Source organism: Drosophila montana, unplaced genomic scaffold, assembly GCF_035044405.1.
Source record: "Drosophila montana isolate Dmon_TW-CO22-7 unplaced genomic scaffold, ASM3504440v1 contig_3831_1, whole genome shotgun sequence".
Lineage (NCBI taxonomy): Eukaryota > Metazoa > Arthropoda > Insecta > Diptera > Drosophilidae > Drosophila > Drosophila montana.
In genome coordinates, this window is record NW_026998702.1 from 180,920 (window position 1) to 200,148 (window position 19,229).

The 19,229-nt window shown below is 40.8% G+C and overlaps 1 protein-coding gene across 1 annotated transcript; it reads left to right on the top strand.

Annotated features, from left to right (window-relative positions):
• Nucleotides 1–4,649: 4,649 nt before the first annotated feature.
• LOC135437614 (uncharacterized) lies at nt 4,650–5,189 on the top strand. The gene has a single exon (XM_064695594.1). The coding sequence runs from the start codon at nt 4,650–4,652 to the stop codon at nt 5,187–5,189; it is 540 nt and encodes a 179-aa protein (XP_064551664.1).
• The last annotated feature ends 14,040 nt before the right edge of the window (nt 5,190–19,229 follow it).

Sequence of the window (19,229 nt, forward strand, 5' to 3'; positions counted from 1 at the left end):
AAAATAAAAGTAAGTCAATTTACGTGGACTATTGTATAAAGATAGGTATGGCACAAGGCACGCCATGTGATACCAAATTATTATTTCTAATATGGTATTGTATTATTCATTAGATCATATCATGGCGACTGAACTCTTTGGTACAACCGTTCCTACCAGTCGGTAGGAAAACAATTGCAGTTGAATGGGAACAACCCGTTTCGACAGAATAGAGTACTCGAAGTCGGGGAAAAGGTGTTGGTAAAAACCAACAAAATGCTTAGTAATAAGCGCACTCCCTTATGCGTAGAAGAAAAAATAAAAGCTTATTTGGGACCAACTGTTCTCCTAAGAGGAGGGTCCATAATCACAACCTTAGGTGAAGGGAAACGGGCTGTACACAGTTTTCTATACCTTTTTTTTATATTCTTATTAAATAGTACTTTTAACTGTTTGTTTTATAATGAAGCGTACATTTTTACTTTTGCATTGGTGTAGGTATTCTCATATACTTTAACTATGGGTTGCACTACCGAATGGAAAATTGACGGACTACACTCAGTCAGAATACATCCCCATATTTGATAGCACCGCAGTAGTTTGGGAAGTATCTAACTATCTTAGACACACGACAAATCTGCCGGAGTATGATAGGTTTGTACAGGAGACAACAGGTATGAAAGACGTGTTTCCGCAATCACACATGAGAAAATTACTGGAAGAAACTCGGTTGACAGAACTGATTAGGGAAAACAAAAGACAAATAGTTATAAACACAAAAACGTAAGAATATATTACCGCTCTGGCGAACACTGTAAGCCAAATATTAAAAATAAAAAAAGGGGAAGTTGCTACTTCCATCTATATGTAACACTTTTGGAAAGAAACAGACTACTGATACTGTTAGGAGTTAGAGAATCTAATGGAACCCATCACGATGGCCAACAAAAATGTAGTAAATCTCACAATAGTAAATAATAAAAGTAATACTGGATAGGAATTTCACAGGCATGAGTGTAACTGAATTAATGAATGTAGCTAGCGTTAAGGTTTAAGCAAGTAATCACTTTATCATATAATTTCCAAAACCAAAGTATATATGTAAGAAGATAGTAGTTTTTCCATTCGCACACGCTGGGGTAATTTTACAAAAGCAAGAAATATCGTAGCGGAGTGCGATAATAACATTTTCGCGGTCACCTCATGCAACGCATCCACTAATTGTTTTTTTTTGTTTTGACGCGACTCCCGATGCAATGTACTGCATCCCACCTCCCGCCCAACCGACCGAGGGGCGCAGTCGTGTAACGTTCGACACGAGTTGCAAAGTAAAAAAGTTAAAAACGAATACAAACTACAAGTATATGCACAAATACAATTACAAATAAAAATAAGACTATCTACTAGCTTAATAGTTTAGGATAGAAGACTTTATACGAGGAAGACAAGACTCCGAGCAGAATACTCTGTAATGCTTGTTAAAGTCATCACAGAGAACCCTCAACGGTTCATGAAAGGCATAATTAGTTCAGCAAAATTTAAGCGATAAGGGTGTAATATTACGTGTTAGTCTAGTAGGGATAGAGAAATTTAATTGACTAGTCAACGCTAAAAAAAAGTAAAGATACTTGATATATATATACTATTCTAGAAGATATGGGGCAAGTTTGGTCGCTCTAGCTCTTGTTATTTATCGATATCGATTTTTATCGATTACTTCGAAACAGGGCAGGTTATCGAATATCGGAAACAAACAAACTAAAAATAAGTAAGAGACTCTAGTCGAGAGATCCCGACTGGAGTATGCCCTGAACCCTCTTCTACCAACACCAAATGCGGGTCGCGCTGCGAGCTCATTTGCATTAGCAGTTATAAAACAAGTAAGAGGTTCTAGTCGGGAGCTCCCGACTAGGGGATACCCTGAACCCTCTTATTCCAACACCAAATGCAGCTTGCGCTACGTGCTCGTTTGCTTTAGTAGTAATAAAGATAAATTAAAAAAAAAAATTAATTCCCTAGGCAAGGTTCGAACTCGCAACTGACCGCATTACTTGCTGTCGCCTCTACGCAACAGCCACACCAGCCAAAAATAAAAAATAAAAGTTTCCTCGGTAGGGTTCTCGTAACTCGTAACTGACTGCGCTACTTGCCGACGCCTCTACTCAATAGCCACACCATAAATTAAGTCTTGGTGAGAACAAAATTAATTAAAATAGCAGCACAGAAAACAATATAATCTCAATTGCAATGATGTTGATAGAATTCAAAGAAGACGCGCATGAATGTGTGTGTGTACATGTATACAGAAATTCTTGGAATTGCGCTTGCTGCTGCACGTGTTTGCAGGCCAAGACACATTTTCTTTCATGTTTCTTAACCGACCTTGATGAATCGATCAGTAGTAGATCTTATTGTACTATAAAATATTCGTGTATTCTCAAAATGACAATTGCATTTAAATTGTGGCTTAATTAGGTATGCAATACAAGTTGGTTTACTAACATGATTTATAGCTTTGTGGTAATAGCGGGGAGGTGGCGATAGCTTTTAAATGAAAGATACTTGATATACATATACTGTTTGGGCTACAGCTAACCCGCAAGAGCAATCGCAACGGCCGAAGAGCGTATATTATCAGAACGTGCATGAAATGAGCGAGTAACGAAAAATGCATCTGTCCTTAGATCAGCCGCATTGAGTGATGTCTTATCACTCAATGGATCGCGCGCTATCACGGTTGAGTGGAATTTAGTGGCTCTCTGAAGTGCTTTAAGTCCTGTTACTTTAAGTTATCTTACTTTCTTGTATTTTGTAATTCTATTGAGCTTTGAATTTGCTAGCCTAGTAACAGCGGTATTTGCAACACATGTCGAAGTCTGTGAGCGTCAGTCCAAGTCACTGGACGTATGCTCTGTGTAGGTCAATTTAATTAATATAAAAGTTAGGTTAAATTCAATAAAAGTTGAAGCCTTTTAAAATGAAAAGCCCCGCTCGTGAACTGGGGCTTTTTTTCTAAATTTGCATTCGCAACAATCGTGCAAAAACCCCAAGGCTGCCTCGGTTGGTAACCACGCCGCATACCGCATCATATCTACGGGCAGTTTGGGGCTCCGCACATGGCGCAGCCGATATCCAACATATTTTGGTGCCTCCTGTGAGAAATGATTCTTGGCGATTGGACGGAGGAGTTTGGGATTGGACACTGGATTTTGATTGCTGATAGCAGTGCGACTTAATTGAAAGGGTGAGTGCAATTTGACACTAACGTGTGAGGTAAGGTGATCAGAATGGCCGAAAGCCTCATGTATTTAACTTTTGAGCAAACTGCACTGTTGGCCTCGTTGGAGAAATCACTGAAAACATACAAGGCTGATGAATCGGTACATACGGAAACCCAGCTAGAAGCCAGGCTCGAATCGCTGGTAGAAATTAATGCAGAATTTAAACTCAACCATCAGCAGCTTGTACGAGTGCGAGACAACGAGGAGATTAAAACAAGGTATTTTGATCCGGCAACCAGGGATGTGTTTGAGGAGACCTATATCGAGGCAGTAGCAGAATTACGTAATGAGTTGCATGAGCACAAGGAGCAAAGACATCAAGCATCTACCGCATTCAATGAGAGGTGTTTGCATCAGACTATGAATGAACAGTGTATAACCCCTATGGAGGAAGCTGAAGCTGCCCACGGTTAGGCTGCCAACTTTCAGTGGTAAATTCATAGATTGGCCGGCATTCAAGGAAGTGTTCCTATCGCGTGTCCATCACTGTCAGAGACTTAGTGCCTTACATCGCTTCCATTATTTAAAGGATTCACTATCAGAGGAAGCTGCTAAAGATATAGAGCACTTGACTTTGATAGAATCGAATTATCCAGTGGCATGGAGAATGCTGCTGAGTTTATATGACAATAAACGAGTATTGTTTTTACATTACATGGATGTTTTTGATCATCAATTAGCAGTTGAATATAGAGACACCGAGTGTCTAAGACCTGCCGCTCATGTGTGAATTCTTTGGAGAAAGCTGGAGTTGATATAAAGCTGCAATCTCAAGTTATGGTATATTATATGATGAAAAGGCTACCTAAGCAATTGGAGATCTACCGACATTTGAAGAACATTGTGTTTACCTCGAGTCCCAATATCGAACGATGATTACGGCATTGCCGGGAAATTGCGAGGTAACGCAGCCAATAGATGGCCGCAGGCATAAAAAGCAAGGCGTATACGGTTTAAGTGCAAGCCAAAGAGACACAAAAGCTTCATTTATTACTCGACAAGCGGATATATGCATCGTCTGCGGCAAAGAGGAGCACCCCATTGGAGCTTGTAATGTATTCAAGGAAATGTGTGCGTCGTATCGTAAGGCAATTGTATTGAAACATCGGTTATGTTTTAAGTGTCTTAGTCCGAATCATCAAGCAGCTACTCTAATCCACCTGGATAGAACGCGTGGTCAAATGGATGCGCTAGAAACGGTGCCCCAAGGAAAATGGATACAAGTGCACAGCAAGTATCTACAAAGAACTAGAGCAATTTGACAATGAGTCTCCATGTCTCTCAGCGGAGGAGAGGTGGTGCGAGGACTTCTTTGTCAATCCTCATCGTCGCTTAACTTCGAGAAAATATCTTGTACGTCTACCCTTTTCGTCCCATCTGAACCAAACTATGGTGATTGGTTTGTCATATCGAAGCGCACTGAAGCGATTAGATTATCTGGACAGGCGCCTGCGTGCAGACCCCAAGTTAAAAGAAGCATATCGTCACACCATTAATGAGTATCTGGAGCTGGGCCAAATGGAACGGGTTATGCCTAAGGTTTATAACATCATGCTATCATCATCTGAAGGAGGAGTTCAACATTGTTATCTACCGCATCACCCAGTTATAAAGGAAACATCATCAACTACGAAGGTCCGAGTTGCGTTCGACGGCTCGAGCAAGGCAAGTAATGGGAAGTCATTGAATGACATTTTAGCAATTGGGCCAAAATTACACTTGCAGCTACCTGGGGTTATTCTCAATTGGCGTGGTCTAAGATTCGTGTTTATGGCTGATGTAGAGAAAATGTACAGGTGCATCAATATTCCAAGGGACGATGCCCAGTATCAGCGCATATTATGGAAACCCGATAAGAACGATTACATCGAGGAGTATGCATGCTTAACAGTTATGTTCGGAACTAGTTCAGCACCAGATGTATGTTGATGGCATATTTTCTGGAGCGGATAGTTTTGCAGAGGCAGAAGTTTTCCAGACTCAAGTCATTGGTATGTTACGCAGTGGCACATTTGAGTTGCGAAAGTAGGCAAGTAATTGCCCAAAATTGTTAGAAAAGATTCCAAACGAAGGGATTGTTGCACCTTGATGGCGAGGACACAATTCGTACGCTGGATATACACTGCAGCCCCGCGGAGGATGACTTTCGATTTCACTTAAACTTTTGAACTATCAGCAGGCTTACCTACGAAGCGATCAATTCTGTCAGCAGTTGCGAGGTTATTTGATCCTATGGGATGGCTGAGTCCGATTATTGCAACCGGGAAAATACTGATGCAGCGTCTATGGAAGGATAAGATTGGCTGGGATGGCATAGTGCCAGCAGCCGTTAGAAGAGAATGGGAGAAATTTTTAACGGAGTTGCTCAATACTTCAGACATATGCATACCACGATATATAACATGGGGATTATATAAAGCATCAGCGCAAGCCTATGGAGCGGTTGCCACATTTAACCATACCCAGAGTTGAGATGTGTGCTGCTCTTGAAGCTTCAAAAATTTATAAGTATTGAAAACAGAATTTGCGAATTAATATAAACTTCTGCAGTACTAATTTTTGGTCCGACTCAATGATAACCATCAGTTGGATCCGTGGAGGAGGTGCAAACTGGAAGGTATTTGTTTCAAATCGCATAAACAAAATTCTGGAGATCTCGAATGGAAGACAATGGAGACATGTTCCCTCGAATGATAACCCTGCCGACCATCTGAGTCGGGGAATTAGCGTATCTAAGTTGATGTCATGTGAACTGTGGTGGCATGGACCGCAGTGGTTACAGGGGCTGGAAGAAGGATGCCCTTGCAATAACATTGATCAACAGTCTCTTTCACATGTGAGTATTGAGACAAGAAGCTTGACTTGCCACAAGATATCATTGGAAGAGATGCCTAGCTCGATGTCCTCAGAGAAGTAATACAAATGGTGTAGGACTGTTTTGAAAGGGAATTGAAAGCACTCTCTACTGGCAAGTCGGCCCCAGCAGTTTATTACCTCTTAAACCATAATTTGATTTAAAGGAGCGGGTCTAACTGCTCGGAGGAAGATTGCGCGATGCCCTGTTGCCAGTGAATGAGAAACTTCCTTATATATTACAACATAAACATTATATCAAAAGTCTTGTCGTAAATCCATCATTCAAACTGCAAGCGGACTTGTCAAGAGAGCTATCACAAAGATCGCCGTTCTGCCAATCGAGACCACTTCTGTTGAAAGCCTTCGACTTCCAAAGGGGGGATCATGTTCGCAGCAGAACGTCAATTGATTTAGTATTAAATAAATAATAATTTACTTTGTAAATATTCTTCCATCACTATTCTTCTAAATACATCAGCTTAAAATACACGCACAGAACTAAAACTCGGGTTTTATCTGTTTGAAATAATTAATAGTAAAAATTAAATAGATAAAAGGCAAACAAAGGATTTTTACTTTTATTAGAAAATTAATGTCAGCATGAGCTTATTTAGGGCTTCAAGACAGCGCTTCTCATTTAATAAAACAATTAATTTTTTTTTCATGACCACGCCCTAGTGATTTTAGTAAAAATTACTGTTTTAGTCGGATATCTAATATTTATATTATTTTGTAATAGTTACATAAACCGCTTTCTTCTACATGATCAATTAATTTAAATACTTTGAACAATTTTACCAGCTATTATTTTATTATTTATCGCATTTCCTACTTTACGATTATTATACTTACTTGATGAAATTAATGAGCCCTCAGTAACTGAAGTTATGAATATTCAGACTTTAATAATGTTGAATTTGACTCATATATAATTCCTTGAAATGAAATTGCAAATGACGGATTTCGTTTATTAGATGTAGATAACCGAATTATTTTACCTATAAATTCTCAAATTCGAATTTTAGTCACTGCCGCCGATGTAATTCATTCATGAACAATCCCTGCTTTAGGAGTAAAAGTTGATGGAACTCCTGGACGTTTAAGCCAAACTAATTTTCTATTAACCGTCCTGGATTATTTTACGGGCAATGTTCAGAAATTTGTGGAGCTAACCATAGTTTAATACCAATTGAAATTAAAAGAGTTCCTGTAAATTATTTTATTAAATGAATTTCTAGTAATGTTAATATTTTGTAATTCCCCAGTAATTTCGGATAAACTCCCTCTCCAAACTGTTATGTACGAATAGCAAACCTCGGCTGAGCTTTCAAGATCGTGAGCAATGCTCTTAATTATTTACTCTCTTTGTGAGTTTTCTGGAATATTCTAAGAGACTACATTTGAGCTGCGTTTGCAATTTCGGCATTTGGTGGGAATAACGATTGTGGCGAATGTTTATGTCTAGTGATTTTACGATCGGTCACACGCCAGAATTGTTATTGTCACCAAGTACAAATTCCAATTGGTGTGTATCGTATTACAATATTTAGGTGATGTGCTAAGTTGCTAGGGCTTAAGTATAAGGGGTTGGAATTGAGTGCTGTGGACATATGTTATATGCTATAGGAGTGTATGTGCAAGTGTAGTATATGTTGTGGGTGTGGTACATATGTCCCTTTACCATCCCTAAGAAACTAGCCAGTCCTCAGGCGGACATTTTTGGATATAATGTTGGGGTATTGCTAATTACAATATTATCGGATTCATTTAGGTTGCTGTTGCTTACAATATTTTCATGTGATTGTATAATGATTGGTTCTTTAATTTGTGATTGTTCTTTTTGTTTCTTATATTTTACAATTTTACAATATTAAAGCGATTATGATTGTGCAAAGTATTGTTATAATAACAATTGGAAAATTTTTGTACACTTTAGTGTGATCTTTTACAACTTCTTTTGCTTGAATAAATGATAATGTTTCTAACTTGGTTACGTTATTGCTAACATAAACCGTTTGCGTATAATCTAACATTGTGCTTGTGATTATTATTTAATCTAATTATTATCATTTCTCTATTGATACAATCTCGTTTTAGAAGTGTCTTTGGTTGATTCCAAGTAATCAGTATGTTAGGCTCGACATAATTTATTTCAAAGTTCTTTCTTGTTTTTGTTTAACTACATTCTGTTGTGTCTTGATTCAAATTTCCTGCTATGCATTTATTTGTAATTAATTATTTTGTATTTGCCGTGTAGGATTGTTTGGTTTGCATGAAATATTTGTTATGAATTATTTCTGTTAAGATGTTGTTATCCTTGTCTGAATATGGTAATAATTTCAAAAATCGGTGTTCTAACTATCACTCGTGGAATATGGGGTAAGATTAAAATTTCGTTGGTGTCTGTCTTTAAGCATGTGGAAGTTTTTATATTTAGTATTTTTTTCTGAGTTAACGTACTGTAAAGTGTCGTGGCTTAGTGATTTTTCACTTCCTTTTCCACAATTGGCTGAGCTTTGATATATATATTTTTCACTTTAATTTAAACTCAAATTTTGGATTGTGTATGCTCCACTGGTCTATTTCGACTAATTGGTTACGAAAATATGGCGACTCAGCGAGTTTTCTTAAGCTACAAAAACTAGCCTGGAAGCAGCCACAAAACTACAGGACAGCGGTCACTGCGAAATGCAGCATAAACATCCCGCCCCCCCTTGCAATACTATTGCAATTCGAGGTCCTTGGAACGAAGGGGGGTCAGGTGTCGTGCCGGTTGTCACTGACTGCAGGTTCCAGAGAGGACCCAACCGAATATATTATTCTGCGCCACCGGCAGACCGTCTTAACTGGGTACCAGACCCGGGCGGATTATATGCGGATAAAGATCCGCACCGAGCACCAAGGACATGGTGCCGAGCGGATAGAAGTCGGCATCCGCCAGGATTATGTTCTCCAGATTTTTTCTGGATGGACTCCCCGATTGGTTTTATAAAGGTCCGAATCTGAAGTTGATTCTCCGTCTGGAGAATCGTATCCATGGGCGAGCCTTCGGACCCCCTTGCGCTGAGGAAAGCGGTACGAGTACCTTCCGCACCGATGCTAGTGACGGAAAGCCTAAGAGCCGTTGCCAAAGATGCATCGATGCGACTCGTTGGACTGCACGGACTGATGAGCGCTCGAGTCTCGAATGTTTTCGACCCGTTTCCTAGGAACACCAAGCACACTGATGCTCCTGCGCTGGAAGAGAGACGACAGCGTTGTAGCTGGGATAGGCAGTTGGGGCAGTAGCTATTTATCAGTACTGCTCGGAGACGTTTCTCTGGGCTCAAGCTCAGGAAGCGTTGGCCCTTCTGCAGTGCATGCACTCCCCGGCATACTCGGCATCTGTACGTCCCCACTCCACGGGGCGGTTAACTGTTGTTTTCTGGGCGTGGCGCCATGTCGCTAAAGGAGGCAAAAAAAACAAGAATCCTTTTTTTTAAATTCAGTTTTGTAGACACAGAGGACAACACAGGTGCTAGTTGGGAGGTCTGTATCTACGGAATCGAGGCATGGGAATCATCCATTGGAAGGTGGATGAGCTTCGCCACGGGCCGTTTGATGACGCCGCGGGCAGTAAGGACATCTACCACGCGGACCATGTCATCGATGCCTGGATGCAGGGCTTGGACTCGGCCGAGGCGCCGTTCGTTGGATACAAGGTTATCTTCTTTGACGATAACCATGTCACCGTTACGAAGGTTTCTCGTTGGATGTTGCCATTTGCTTCGTTTGTGCAATTCCTTGAGATATTCCTCCTTCCAACTGCTGATTAAGGGCCTTGAGACGTTGCCAGCGGTTCAGGATGGACACTGCACTTTCCTTAATTTCAGGCTCCGAAATCGAGACAAGAGGACCGCCGACGAGGAAATGGCCTGGACTAAGGGCTAGTAGGTCAGCTGGGTTCTCTGATAATGGCGAGATTGGCCTAGAGTTGAGGCATGCTTCTATTTTTGATAAGAGCGTGGATAACTCTTCAAACGTGTATTTGAAAGAGGAAGTGGCCTTGTAAAAGAGAGTCTTGAAGCTGTTTACTCCTGCTTCCCATAAGCCACCCATGTGGGGGCGCTTGGAGGATTGAAGCGCCAGGAAAGGTTTTGATGGCTGTAGGTGGAAATTACACGCGATTTCGCGGCCAAACGTTCGTTTACATTTGTTGTCGGAATACATTTGTTGGGGGCACCCCGTCGAGAAACAAATCGAGCAAAAGCGGCCTGGAATTTTTCGGTCGTCAGGTCCGGAGTGGCTTCTAAATGTATGGCTCGTTTGCTGAAGCATACAAAGACGCATATATAGCCCTTAATTATTAGGCACGCTCGACCTGTGTAGTTTTTTATATCGAACGGTCCTGCGAAATCGACGCCTGTATGCGTAAACGGGCGGGAGAACGTGGATCGTTCTACTGGCAAATCACCCATGAGTTGGGTTTGCAACTTCTTGCGATAAACTACGCATACTCGACAGGAATTTATCGTGGCCTTAACTAGATTCCTGAGTTTGGGAATCCAAAACTTGCTCCGTATCATGCGCATCATTATCTGGTTTCCACCATGGAGGGAGATGCAATGCGTGAAACGAAGGAGGAGACGTGTGAGGGAGCTTTCATAAGAAAGAAGGCTTGGATGTCTTTCATCATTGCGCAAAGACTCAGAAGCTCCCACACGCCCGCATGCTCTCATGACTCCATTGTGATCGATAAACGGATTGAGATTAATGATGGGGCTTGAGCTTGAAATAAGTTGCTTGTCAAGTAAAGACTGATACTTTTTGGGGTACTCAATGTGTTGATTATGCACAACTAGCCGTTCCTGAGCTTCGGATAGCTCAGTACTGCTAAGGTTCCTTGCAAATTGAATTTCAGGTTTCTGACAGCGCTTATAAAACGATACATATAGGCCACGACTCTAAGTGCCTTGCCGAATTCGGAAAAGCTATCTACAATATGCAATTTTGGAGACAACTTGCCAAGTTGCATTTCACGGGACGTAGCTCTTCATCAGTTTCATGGACTGATTCAATAGGAGTTGGCCATTGAGACTGTGGCGATTGTAGCCATTCTGGTCCATGCCACCACAGATCATTGGCCACGAGGTCGCATGATGGAACACCCCGGCTAGCCAAATCAGCAGGGTTGCATTCGGAACGAACGTGAGACCATTTGCTGGAGTTGGTGGATTGTGCAATTTTGGCGACTCTATCAGCCACGAAAGTCGTCCATTTGCATGGTGGCTTGCTAAGCCAGGGTAGCAATATTGTTAAGTCGGTCCAACAGAAAAGCTCCTGTCTTTCGACCGACAGCTGTGGTAGGAGTGCTGCGGACAGTTCCGCGAGCAGGACAGCGCCACACAACTCTAAACGAGGGAGGGAGATGGTCTTCACCGAAGCGACCCTGGTTTTAGCTGTCAGCAGATGGACGGAAACTTCATGCGCAGTTTCAATCCGGGTATATATTGCTGCTCGGTAAGCGCTCTGAGATGCATCGCAAAACCCATGGAAATGCATCTTTGCCTTAGGGGAAGATTGAACCCATCTGGGGATGCGTATATTATTGAGAGTTGCATAACTCTCGAGGAATTCTTGCCATCTGTGTAGCAGTTGGCTTGGCAAGGATTGGTCCCAACCCAGATCATGAAGCCAGATCTCTTGCATGAAGATCTTAGCACGGACAACGAATGGAGCTAACCACCCCGCTGGATCGAACGGCTTGGCGATGTGGGAAAGCACCTTACGTTTTGTATAGGATTGCTTAACTTTGATGTCAGAGGGGGCGAAGAGGAACTCGTTCTTCAATCTCCAAGAAATCGGCTCAGAGTAGATGCTCTCTTGGAAAATTGATGAGCACAGCCTTGTCATTGGAGGTCCATTTGCGCAATGGAAATGCAGCAGTGCCCAGAGCCATGCGTAGCTCGTCGATGGTTCGGACGGCGCCATACTTAGGGTGTGCCCCAGCAAGCACGTTGTCGACGTACATATAATTGGAAATGTCGTCGCTCGCCAAAGGATATTGTGAGCGAACGTCAGTGGACAACCAAAAGTGACAGTGTTCAGCTCGTAATCACAGAGCTCACCCTTACTGTTCCGGTAGAGGATTCTTTAAAATGGGGTGTGCTTTGGGTCAACGCGGATTTGCCGATACGTTTTGGTAATATCGGCGTTGAACACATAGCGGAAGAACCGCCATTTCAAGATCTGGATGGTTAGATCTGATTGCAGAACTGGTCCTGTGTGGAGGACATCGTTCATACTTTTGCTATTTGAGGAAGGGCTGGAGGCGTTAAACACAACGCGAATCTTTGTGGTGGTGCTGTCTGGTTTGAAGACAGCGTGATGAGGCAGACAGAAGTTATTGGAGTCGTTGCTAGGAGGGACTGGTTTCATATGACCCAAGTCCAGGTAATCCTTGATCACGGAGTCGTACTGCTCTTTAAGAGGAGTGTTTCTCATTAAACGACCTTCGTTTCTCAGAAACTGAGCAAGTGCGATGGACCTTGAATGTCCCATATTGATGTGATCAGGATTCTTGAAGGGCAACGTAACTATGTATCTGCCAGTCTCATCCCTTTTGGTGGTGCGAGTAAAGTTACTTTCGCATATGGAGTCTGACTCTTTTGCCAGTTTGGCTGGCAGATCTTTCACCTCCAGAACTTTGTGAGAAGATCATCTAAAGGTGGTTCGGGGCTAACTGAAATCCTTGTGGAAAAGGACGAAATTCTCGCGGCATTCGACTTAACTACTGGGCCAGTTAGGAACCAGCTGATAATGGTCTCCATGCCCAGTAGCGAGCCGCATATGTTGGATTGCGTGCCGCTGAGGAGGATTGACGGGATAATGTCTGCTCCTAGCAGCACATCAATCTGCGAGCTCGTGTGGAATGAGGGATCAGCCAATTGAATATTTGTTAGGTCCCTCAGAATGCTGTGTGGAAGTGGATGCGAGGGCAAATTGCCAACCAAATTGGCCAAAACGAAAGCAGAGGTTTCGATTTGGATCCTCGGTTTTGTAGGGGAGCCAATCTTGAAGTGACATAACTTCCACATCGGGATGTTCCCACAGCGAAAGTGTAAGCTTGGGTAGCTTGGAGGCGCACAGATAAACCAGAAGGCAATCCCAGTTCGCAGTTCTTATGTGGGAGTACTCTAGGGCTGTCAAGCAACCTTGGATGGTGCTCTGTAGGTCCTTAATAGCAGCTGCTGATTCCAGCAAAACTGAGTGTAGATTGAAAAGCACGTGTAATTGGCTGTTAACTAACAGCCCTTTGTTCTCAAATCTGTCAGTTAAGTCGCTCCACGCAGATGCGAAACCATCATTTGTGAGAGGAGACTTGGACACGATTGCCTTCGCTTCCCTGCCTGTCTTTGAGTTGACGTGAAATAATTTTTCTAATTCAGTTAACCGTGGATTGGTTATATAGCCATACTCCCCATAAAAAATGTCAATCTCCACGGGTGGGAGACTGCAGCCTCTTGGCTGTTGACTGGGGGCAAGAGCCGCGATCAGAGCGGTTGCGCTCTCTATTTGCTCGCAAAGAGTAGGGGCACAGCGCTCATAGACAAAGTAGCAGTGGTCATATATGGCTTGCATGTCTTGCACATTCGACTCGTCTTGGCTGAGAATTTTGGAACAGCGCTCGCACTCTTGCTCGACCTTACCCCAAAGGGCAAGAATTTGGTCTAAACGGACTTTAAGAGTGTGGAGCGATACGACAAGATGCGGAGACGATTTAATTATTGCTTCGAACTGACTGAGTCTGTCAGTCACGGCAGTGAACTCGTTAAGTGCCTTTTTTTTGGGTGCTGGAGAATTTGAGACCTGCTGCGAGAGTAGTTAGGGGACCGGTTACCGAAATTGTCGGACTCTCAGAGGACGCCCTTGAAGAAGTCGCCCGAACAGCTAACTTTTCTGAAGAAGGTGTGTAGACCTTTTGCAGGATTGATGGCGAATAATCCTTTTTTATCGAAGGGTGCGGAAGTGAAGTTGATCTTCTGTGCTGTGTTGACGGAACGGAAAGTCGTTTCTTACTGCCTTTGTCGCTATCAATTGGCATAGTAGGCTCCTAAAGAGCTTCGGACTTGGATGGCAGCGGAGAAGTAGAGAGAATAATTGCTTAATTTAATTAATATGGAACAATGGAATTGGTCCAATTGGTTTGATGTGGGTTTTCTTTATAAAAGATACCAATTACACACACAAAAAAAAACTAATAAGATATGTTTATTTTTAATTATATTAATTAAATAAAATTAATTGGAACGATGGAATCGATCCAATTTGGATAAGGTGGTTTGATTTTTTTTGATATAAAAAAAACCAATATCAAACCAAAAAATAAAATAAAAAATATTTATTTATTTAAATTATTTGAATGAAATTAATTAGGACGATGGAATCGATCCAATTTGGATGAAGTGTTTTTTTTTTTATAAAAGAAACCAATTACAAGCAAAACGAGAAAGAAGTGCTATCTTCGGCACACCGAAGATTAAATACCCTTGCAGACCCAACCTTTTCAAAATGCTCATAGTGCTTTGCCCGTATCTAAGAAGCACAGGGAAAATAGTTAATGCCGAGTATGGTTAAGATATCTTGAAAAACAAAACAGGTTTCCATACAACAACTTAATTTTCGACCGATCGTTCCTATGGCAGCTATATGATATAGTAGCCCGATGTGAATAAGATTTTGCATAAGTGGAGGGAGCATAGTAAAACTAATAAATGCCGAGTTTGGTCAAGATATCTTGAAAAACAAAAAAAATTCCATACAACAGCATAATTTTCGACTGATCGTTCCTATGGCAGCTATATGATACAGTTGTCCGATCTTAATAGAATTTTGCATATATATGGGGACCGTAGTAAAACTAATAAATACCGAGTTTGTCTAAGATATCTTGAAACACATAAAAATTTTCTATACAAAAACTTAATTTTCGACCGATCTTTCCTATGGCAGCTATATGATATAGTGGTCCGAACTTAATAGGATTTTGCATATATATGGGGAGCCTAGTAAAACTAATTAATACCGAGTTTGGTCAAGATATCTTGAAAAACATAAAAATTTTCCATATAAAAACTTAATTTTCGACCGATCGTTCCTATGGCAGCTATATGATATAGTTGCCCGATCTTAATAGAATTTTGCATATATATGGGGAGCTTAGTAAAACTAATAAGTACCGAGTTTGGTCAAGATATCTTGAAAAACATACAAATTTTCTATACAAAAACTTAATTTTCGACCGATCGTTCCTATGGCAGCTATATGATATAGTTGCCCGATCTTAATAGGATTTTGCATATATATGGGGAGCGTAGTAAAACTAATAAATACAAAGTTTAGTCAAGATAACTTTATAATCAAAAATGTTTTTCATACAAGAACCTACTTTTCGACCGATCGTTCCTATGGCAGCTATATGATATAGTGGTCCGATCCAGCTGGTTTTGACATATGAGCTGCGTGCAACAGAAAGAGGGAATTCTGCAAAGTTTCATAAAGATAGCTTTAAAACTGAGAGACTAGTTCGCATAGAAACAGACAGACGGACAGACGGACATGGCTATATCAACTCGGCTGTTGATACTGATCAAGAATATATATACTTTATGGGGTCGGAGATGTCTCCTTCTATGCGTTACACATTTCACGACAAAATTATAATACCCTCTGCAAGGGTATAAAAACATATATAAAATATTTATTTATTTAAATTAATTGAATGAAATTATTTGGAACGATGGAATCGGTCCAATTTTGATGAGGTGGTCTAAATTATTTTTATATTTAAAAAAGACCAACGACAAACAGAAACCAAAAAGACAAATATAAAGGATATTTTTTTGTTTTGTTTTTTAAATAATCAAATGAGATTATGTGTGATAAAGTTTCAAATTCTTCAGATTTTAAAATGTGGGGGGGTGATTTTTCCCTTCCTTCTAAACAATTGGGTGAACTTTGATATATAATATTTTTTACTTTAATTAAAACTCAAATTTTGGGCTATGTATGCTCCACTGGTTTATTTCGACTAATTGGTTACAAAAATATGGCGACTCAGCGAGTTTTCTTAAGCTACAAAAACTAGCCTGGAAGCAGCCACAAAACTATAGGACAGCGGTCACTGTGAAATGCAGCATACTTTGCGGCATGAACAAGCTTGTTTGATTAGATTGTTGTAGGTTTGTTCTGTTTTGGTTATGTTCACGGACAAATAATGGTAAGTGTATAACTCCTGTTTTAAAAATTAAGTAGCCATTCTTGACTTGGGTTGGGTTGATTTCTATACTTTGGGATTTGACTTCTCGGATGAAGATGGTTATTAGAAATAATATTAAGTATACTGATAGTTTTAGTTGATCTTTCTTGGCCTTGATGACAGGTTGGTCTGGAATTATCATATTTACTTAGATTAATTCTCTTCTTCTTTTTTAATTTAGATTAGTGTGTAATTTTTCTACCTCTATTGGTTTCTTCAAAAGGCTTATTATCTACTTGTCTGAGATTTCCTGACTCGCTATTTTACTTATTTTGTTTGTTTGGATGTCATATGCGGGGGTTCCGGCATATATGAAGATATCAGCTGGTGTTATACCAGTTGTATATAAAGAATTGTTTCGAATTTTGTTAACTTCTTTTCTGGTTCGGAATCGCTGTTGATGATCCTCAATATAAGATGAGCAAAATTAAAGCGATAAGGGTGTAAAATTACGTGTTATTCTAGAGAAATTTCTATAGAAATATAATTGGCTAGTCAACACAGAAGAGTCAATTTCACCAGTAATTAATTTACGGATAAATATTACACCCAGCATGGTTCTACGATTAGTCAAGGAAGGAAGGTTAATAATCAGAAGTTTGCTGGACTATGACGGTAACCGCTCACGAGGATCCCAATTAAAAGCACGAACGGCAAACAAGAATGGTTTCTGAACGGATTCAATTCTGTCTTGATGGATAGAGTACTGTGGTGACCAGATACATGAGGCATACTCAAGTATAGGTCGTACCAAAGATATAAAAAGGGTTTTTGTCGTGTACAAAACAAAACAATTCTGGCCTTATTGACCACGGTCTTAGCATGAGAGTCGAAATTCAATTTATGATCAGAACGACACCTAGATCATTAACTTGATTAGAAGAACTGTTAACACGCTCGAGCGGTGAGCTATCAAGGATGTAAGAAACCAATTCTATAGAAAGTCACTTGGAGCAGCTTAAGTTTAAGAGGTTGGCTAGGCACCAAGCCTGAAATGCATCAATGTCAGCTTGTAAGAGATAACATGATGCCATATCTTTATATGCAAGGCATAACTTCACATCGTCAGCATACATTAGTACGCGAGTGTGAGACAGTATCGAGGGAAAGTCATTAATGAAAAAAGTAAAGAGAAGCCGGCCAGGATGACTACCTTGAGGAACAGCGGAAGTCACCTGAATTCGTTTGGAAAACGAATTTCTGAAAAGAATCTTTTGGGTTCTGTTACGCAAATACTCTGAAATCCAGTTCAAGAGATTGACTGGGAAGCCGAGAAGGCATAATCTATGAAGCTGCAAGGAGTGGTTGTCAGAGTCGAAAGCCTTACTGAAATCAGTGTAGATGAAGTCAGTCTGCATCCTTTTCTTAAACCAATCAATTACAAGCGAATTAAACTCAAGAAGGTTAGTCGTTGTAGATCTGCGCTTCACGAACCCATGCTGCGAAGGTGAAATGATAGAACTACATACATTTTGCAATTGAGATGTTATTATTCTCTCAAAAGCTTTAGGTAAAGCGGATAATATGGAAATAGCTCTATAGTTTTCGACATCTGACTCACTCCCTTTCTTATTGAGACGGATAATGTATGGTCGGAAAAGATGAAGTGTTTACGAACAATTCAAAAAGTTTTAAAACTGGTTTACATAGTGCTGCAGCATAGTACCTGAGCTCACAAGCAGGAAAACCATCAGGGCCCGGTGAGTAAAGCGGCTTGATAGTTTTAAGGACGCTGAGAAACGAACTTTCAGTAATAATGGGATTGAAGATGATAAGGATAAGGTTGATTTTTATTATACCTACAGGAGGAGGAAGTTTGCGAACAGATCGGCTATGCCTGGATCAGTATTCACGCTCTCATCTGCAAACTTAACCGAAGAAGGCAAAATCTATGTCATTCGTTTAGAATTGACAAAGTTGAAAAATTGCTTAGGATTATGAGAAAATTGAAGGCGACAACAGCGACGATAATCTTTATAGCAGATGGAATTTTGATTAGGAATTTCTTACTAGTAATTATAGTAATTTTAACATTTTCGCACTGTGGCCATAACTGAACATGCACAAGAATGCTGAGTCTTTGTCGGCTTTAATTTCGGTTGGCTTACCCATTTGATTGAAAATTTGGAGGATAGCTCGTTTTGATTCGAGCCAATCTCTGCTATTAATTTCTATTATTGCATCATATTTGGAATAAATGTCTGTACTAGTGTAAATTAGCTTCTTGGCCGGTGTGATGACTCAGTCTTACCCAGGTCCACTCTACAATAAATTTGTAGTTTGTCGAGACGCGAAGCTAAAAGGTGGTATGGAGCCGTAGGGATGACTCCGCCACAGAGTGGTTCCTAGTTCTGTTAAGGAAAAGGGAAGCCGCCGGGATCGCTCCGCTGCGGTTAGGTTAGAGTCGGCCTGCGTGATGGGTGCTGCTGGGATCGCTCCGCTGCAAGACGAAAGCCTACAAATGCACAATTTCTACACAGACAACGCAAACACCGTTTTATTCTATGTGTGTTCACTTCCGTTTTATTTTGTTTTATTAACTTTCCTAACCTTGCTGCACCGTCAATTCTAAGCTGCTTTTACCTAACCTGGCAGCTAACTCGCGTTCCCTAAACTCTGTCCTTCGTTACGTATGCACGTCCGATACTCACGCTTGCCGGTTCCAAAGTGAAGTTGCTTATCGGCGGCAGCAGCTCACGACCCTCACGATCCTCTCTCCGAGCTTGGCTCTCTTGAACTCCTAAAATCTCAACATAGTTGCAGTTCGATTGCGCTTGCAATCGGGCTCTCTTAATTTAGTACGCATGCTCTTAACT

What these genes read in the sequence shown, in the direction of transcription:
- LOC135437614 (XM_064695594.1), top strand. Translation starts at nt 4,650, where the DNA reads ATGGTGATTGGTTTGTCATATCGAAGCGCACTGAAGCGATTAGATTAT.